Raw genomic sequence first — 6738 nt, 5'->3', positions numbered from 1 at the left:
CATTACATATAATTATTTTAATTTTATTATCTATCCATTTCAGAAATTAAGCGACAACTTCTCTGAGAAATCATATGTATGTCTTTCTCTAGCTGATGAAAGGGCCAAGAATACTTATTGGATGAACCCTCAAGAGAATTCTACTTTAATTATTAACCCTTTTGTCTTTTCCTTTTGATTTCTTCCATTGTCCGTATATGTTTATATATATAACTCGTATATTTTTTTATAATATTATGCATAGTCTAAGAATACTGTTATTATGTCGGTGTATATAATACTGTTTGACTAATTTTCTGCAAACATATTATGATGCTTAAATGTACCTAAAAAAAATTTATGCAAATATTATACCCAAAAAATAAATAAAAAAAACCTTCATCGACAAAATACTCCCAAATAATACCCCACACCTGGCTACGTACGATCCGACTTGCAGAACCCCGATTAGTCGAGAGGTAGAGGGGGGGGGGGGAAGTTTTTGCCTACACACGATGCGTCGATGTGGTGGTGAGAAGTACCTAGCTATGTAAATCTGGTCACTGAACACGCTTAAAGCCATTTCAAGTAGTTGGAGCGATACTGAGAGTATCTACAAAAACAAGGAGCAAATAATAATGTAAATGCTACGTATTATTGTGATTAAATAATGTTTGAAATAATTCGCGTAAATTAATTTTAATTAAAAGTGATAATTACATTATTTTATTAATAATAGGAACAGAGCGGTTGTGACAACCCTAGATCATTGTTCGAATGTGGCGATTGTCGAGTGAGCTCGTCGTTGTTTACTGGGGTAAGTAAATTATGAACATTTGTAAAAGTGTCTTAACTAAATAAGGAAACAAAATATTCGACTCTGAAAATAGAAGAATTTTTTTTCCGAATTTCGAATTTGTTCATAACGTGGCGAGCAATTTGCGCTCCCATGTAAAAATGTCTATTCATTTAAAAACAGATTTTACTTTTAAGAACTAAATGGTGATATTATAATGCGAGATGCCTATATACTGTCAGATTGATTTATTGACGAATCACAGTTAGCTTTCCCCTCTGCGTTCCCCGACAGATGGTTTAACCCCTCGCCTTTAGGTTCTCGTCTATCAATATTCATATGTCTGTGGTTCGAACATTCTAAGCCATTTTTTCAGACTGTATGGGGCCAAACGGAAAGAAATTTCGGAATCGTGACAAGAATCATGGTTTGAAACGAATTCGGTGACATCTCAAAATAGCGCCCGTAAAATTTATGATTTTTCAAAAATACAACTAAATTCAGATTTTATTACTGATTTCGCTTTGGACTGTGCCAGACAGAAGTGTATGACACACAAGACTGTAAATAGGGCCGGTGATCCCAATCCGTGGGGGCAGAAGGCGTCTTCCTTCAGTGGCGTCGGGGCGTCGAGCGGGGCGTCTCTGTAGCCGTTGTAGCTGGTCCGATGCTAGTACTCGTCCTTGCTGTAGAGTCCGGGTCTTGTCGTAGGGGCAGAGAGGTCCGGGGTGAGGCGAGGGTCAGAAGAAGAAGAGAAGGCGAGTAGAGTCAGAAGTCGGAGCGAGGTAGAAGGCAGAGCAGAGAGAAGTGTAGAGCTGGTGGAGGTTGCTGGCTATCTGCCTTTCCAAGGGACTGTTGCCCGTTTTATAGGACCCCGGCGGCCTTCGCTGGCCGAGCGACGTTCACACGGGCCCGCTTTCTCTTTGATTCCTGGAATCGAAGCCCGTGTTTGTGACGCGCCCGCGGCCCGCCGCCGGGTTGGCTACCGCCTCTCGGCCGGTAATTTCGGGCTCGTGGTCGAACGCGACCACGGCCTCTCTTTGTTCAGACACGATCCTCAGAATCGCGCTTGGGGAACGTTCTGACGGCGAATCACCTCGCACGCCACGACGGCGCACGGCCCCTTGCTTCGGGCCGGGGCCGAACGTTCCCTCTCGTATAAGCACGACTCTAATAATCGTGCCCGAATTAAATGCTCTCATGATTGTACCAGCTCTAACAATACTTCTCTGCCCGTATACCTCTATCCAAGCTCCGACGTTTCATTTATTGATAACTTTTTACATTTTCATACATAGTTACATTTACATTTCAGTTACATACATTTTATACATTTAGGATTTATTTTATTCTATATTCTCTAAATTTATCTTATAATCCTAACGTGGGTGACTGCGGCCGAGTCCGGAGCAGTACGTCCGTCACACTCCCCCCGTGGAGCTCGGCTACACCCATTTTAGCGGGAGGCGTGCTGCGACTTGGTGCGGCGTGGTCCCCGGCGTCCGGTCCCCCTGAGGTGGCGAGTTCGTCGGGGCGGCGTCTGGACAGGTCCTTTGTGCGTGCCTTTAGGGGCGGGATCAGAGGCCGGCAGGAGGACCGCGATCTTAACTGCTGGTCTGACGTAGGTCCCCGTGCTGGTTTTGACCTTCACGGTCCTGACCTGTCCGTCCGGGGCTGGAGTGGCCTCGAGGATCCGTCCCCGTGGCCAGCTGTTGCGGGGCAATGCCGGGTCCGCAATCAGCACCAGGTCGTGCTTTTGTAGGGGCTGCACTGGCTGCTGCCGCTGCTTCCTGGCGGCGAGAGTAGGCAGATACTCGCGGACCCAACGCCTCCAAAACATGTCCGCGAGCTGTTGGCCGATCCTCCACTGCTTCCTGAGGCAGACCTCTTCCTCGGCCGCCCCGTACATGGCCAGGTGGGGCCGCCTCCCCGTTGAGCCCATGAGGAAGTGATTGGGCGTCAGCGGTTCCTCGTCTCTGGAGTCAACCGATAGGTGGGTGAGCGGTCGGGAGTTTACGGTGTATTCCGCTTCAGCCAGCGCCGTTAGGAGGGTCTCCTCTCTTGGCGCTCTCGCCTTGAGCGTAGCTGAGAGCGCCCGCTTAACAGAGCGTACGAGCCGCTCCCAAGCTCCCCCCATGTGGGGACTGCGGGGCGGGATGAAGCTCCACTCCATCCCTTGCGTGGTCGCATAATTTTGGACCCTTGGGTCCCGACAGATGTTTTCCACGGCGTCCCTCAGTTCTTTGTCTGCGCCGTGGAAGTTGGTTCCGTTGTCGGACATCAGGGTTGCCGGCTGACCTCGCCTTGCCGACATCCTTTGAATTGCCATTATGGCAGAGTCGGCACTCAGATGCACCGCCCTCGTCGATAGGCACGTGAAGAGGGCGACGTATCGTTTCTCCTTCCGGCGCCCGATGGTTACCTCCAGGGGCCCGAAGTAGTCCATCCCACAGTTGGTGAAGGGCCGCACATGCCGTGCAAGCCGTGATGCTGGTAGGGGTGCCATCATCGGGGGAGACGGCTTGCCCCGCCGCATTTTACAAGCGGGGCACATGTGCTTAATGTGGCGGAGAACTGAGCGCAGCTTTAAGATGTGGAAGCTGGTGCGCAGTTCGGCCATCGTCGTCTCCACACTCGCATGATCGGCTCGGGTGTGGTATTGGTGCACAAGCAGCCGGGTGTAGCTGTCACCACCGTCCAGGATGATGGGTGACTCGGGTACTCCTTTCACTCCCTTGACTCTCGAGCCCATTCTGAGCACCCCGTTGTGGAGGTGGGGTGCGAGGGAGACGAGGCGACTGCTGCTGGACACGGCCTGCCCCGAGTGGAGCTGGCGTAATTCTGCTCCAAAGGCTGCTCCCTGGGAGTGCCTTATCCACCGCCATTCGGCGGCCCGGAGCTCCTGCAGGACTAGGGGGCCCTCGGCTGGCCTAGCGGGTCCCTGGCGGCATCGCCGGATGAACCGCAGCATCCATGCTGTGGCCCGGATCAATTGGTTCCAGGACGAGAACCGTAGGATGGAGGGCAGCCCGTCCTCCACGGCGAGAGTAAGGCCCACAAAATTTGGCCGCCTTTCCAAAATCTCGTCACCCGGCTGTTGGCTCTGCCGTTCCTGGGGCCACTGGTTACTCGGCGCCGTCAGGAAGGAAGGGCCGGTGAACCACCTTCCACTCTGGGTGAGGTCCGGTTCCTCCAGGTCCCGGGTTCCGATGTCGGCTGGGTTCAGCTTGGTTGGGACCCAGCGCCAGCTGGCGATGTCGCACAGCTCGTCAATCTCCTCCAACCTGTTTGCCACAAAGGTTGAGTAGCTGCGGGGGTCCGTACGGAGCCAGCACAGCACCGTGGTGGAGTCAGTCCAGTATGAGGTGGAGGTGATAGGAGCCTGGCATTCCTTTCGAAGAGTGTCAGCCAGGCGGGCAGCCATGAGCGCAGCCTGCAGCTCGAGGCGGGGAATGGAGAGCGGTTTCAGCGGTGCCACCTTGCACTTGCTGGACAGAAATGTGGCGGTGCTGCTTCCCTCTCCCGTAGTCTCCACTAGATAGGCCACGGTACAGCAGGCTGCCTCGGACGCATCGCAGAAGAGGTGTAGAGCGAAGGAGTGGGCCTTGCTCAGCAGGCAACGCCGCGGTATGCGGATGCTCAGGCCTTGTAGCATTTTGATCCACTCAGCCCACCTTGCTGCGTGCGCCTCGTGGATGCGCTCATCCCAGCCGACGCTGGACCTCCAGACATCCTGCAGGAGAATCTTTGACCGCACCGTGAGGCAGGCCACGAAGCCCACGGGGTCAAATGACAATACGCACGCAACACGCGACGCACGTCTTCTGTCATCGGCTCTCGATAGTATTCATTTTAATCGTTCGTTCTAGTCTATTTACAAAATGGAAGAGTTTGGTGATATCATTCAGTCCCTGATTAAAACGGTCGATGTTTTGAGTGGCAAAATCGAGGGTTTCGGTAGCGAACTGACCACGATTCGTTCAATTTTAAGTGACGGTAGTGCTAAAATTGTGTGCCCTTCATGCAAGTACCCGTACAACGTAACTGCAGGTACTCCCCAGGTACTAGCGCCGGCGCCAGACTTAAATGTGTGTGTGCGCTCAGCGTACGGCGATATCACTAAGCAGCTGTCTGGGACACCTCCACCGCCCGGGCCCCCCGGCCCCGCCCCCGCTCCTGCTATTACCTAAGCCGCTCTAGCCGGCCAGACTCACCTTCCCGTTAGCGGCGTCCGGCCGCTCACTACCCGCAAAATGACCACAAGATCCACTGCTAAAAAAGGAAAACCGGAGGAAGATCTACATTCCGCTTCCACATCTGCTGCAGCGGCGTCTTCTCCTCCACAACCACAGAGTACAATACAGCCTGTTCTGCCCAAGCTGCCAACCCAGCCAATAACATCGTATAGCGATGCCCTCGTCAACGGTAGACGACGATCTCGGCCAATCTGTAAAGGGACAGGGTCTATCGACGACAGCTTGGTCACTATTCCCAAAAACCTACATCTGCATGTATTCATGTTTCACCCGAATACCACAGAAGAAAATATATCTTCATTCTTAAAAAAGAAGAAGCCGGATTTAATTTACACTGTCGAAAAACTGGTTACGAGGCATGAACGTTATGCTGCATTCAAAATAGGCATACCGGAAAATTACTTCCACTTTTTCCTGGACCCCACGATCTGGCCTGAAAACGTGGCCTTCAACGAATGGTCATTTCGGAGACCACGACCCCAAACTAGGACGGTCGATACGACGTCCGAAAAAGATAGACATTAGTGGAGTATACCAGAACGTTCGAAGTCTGAATAATAAAATTATCGACTTCATGACAAACGTAATGTGCCAGAAACCACTTCTGATTGCTCTTACTGAAACTTGGCTAACTTCAAGCACCTTTTCGTCGGAGCTATTCGAAAACCTATACCACGTCTACAGGAAGGATAGAGGCAGTCGCGGAGGAGGGACTCTCCTAGCCCTCCGAGCTGACAGCCACTCACACGCGGAAAGAATGGACTGCATAGAAACCCAAGGTGAAGACTTGTGGGTGAAAGTATCGCATAGAAATGTCATCATTTATATATGTGTTGTATATTTTCCTCCAAATACAACATCTGAACAGTATCAATTATTTTACGACAAAACTATAAGTGAAAGTGTAAAGTTACAATCAAAAAATATTATTATTTTCGGTGATTTTAACTTTCCCTCAGGGAAAAACCCAATTGACGTTTTCGATTACTTTTGTTCTTTTTATAATTTAACACAATTCAACACTGTTTATAACATAAATGCACACATGTTAGACCTAGTATTAAGTAATGTAAATTCTAAAAATGCTGTTATCTGCCGCCATAACTCCCCATTAGTCAGAGAGGATATTCATCACCCTTCACTTTCATTCACATTCGATTACACAACTCAATCACATATACAAACAGACACATTGCCTCCAGACATAAACATGGGTTGGATTTTCCACGAAAGCTCAGATAACACACTTAAGAATGCCTTAGAACAACATCACTGGAATCATTACGATTGCCTTGACGTAAATCTAGCTGTCGAAATGTTTTATGAACAGCTCAATAATATTTTCAACATTTGTTTTAAGAAAAGATCTACACGTATGCTCAAAGATGTTAGACAATATCCGAAATGGTTTAATGGGGAAATCATTCACCTCATACGAGAAAAAACTAAAATGCACTATCTTTGGAAAAAAACAAAATCCGAACATGCCTTAGCTAACTTTAAAACTTTGCGAAAATCAATCAAACGGTTAATTGGTCAGGCCTACACTGACTTTACACGTGAGGCCGAGAACAGTATAATAACAGACCCAACTCGATTTTGGTCTTACACTAACGATAAACGCCGCGGCTGTGACAAACTTAACCACATGGACTACAAAGACAATAAATATGATGGATCGTCTGAGATCGCCGCAGGTTTCGCACA

General features: G+C 49.5%; 1 protein-coding gene across 1 annotated transcript; it reads right to left on the bottom strand.

Moving 5' to 3' along the window:
- Positions 1-2231: 2231 nt before the first annotated feature.
- On the bottom strand, positions 2232-5176 carry LOC149425455 (uncharacterized). Its single transcript, XM_089650782.1, has 2 exons — positions 5078-5176; positions 2232-4508 (listed from the first exon to the last, which is right to left on the bottom strand). Exons 1-2 carry the CDS (start codon positions 5174-5176, stop codon positions 2232-2234), a joined length of 2376 nt encoding a protein of 791 aa, XP_089506908.1.
- Positions 5177-6738: the final 1562 nt, after the last annotated feature.

The sequence above is a fragment of the Hesperophylax consimilis genome, chromosome 3 (assembly GCF_061612785.1).
Source record: "Hesperophylax consimilis isolate HC1 chromosome 3, BYU_Hcon_1.0, whole genome shotgun sequence".
NCBI classification, from domain to species: Eukaryota; Metazoa; Arthropoda; class Insecta; order Trichoptera; family Limnephilidae; genus Hesperophylax; species Hesperophylax consimilis.
Note: the sequence above shows the minus strand (reverse complement) of the source record. Positions and strands in the feature narration are given on the sequence as shown.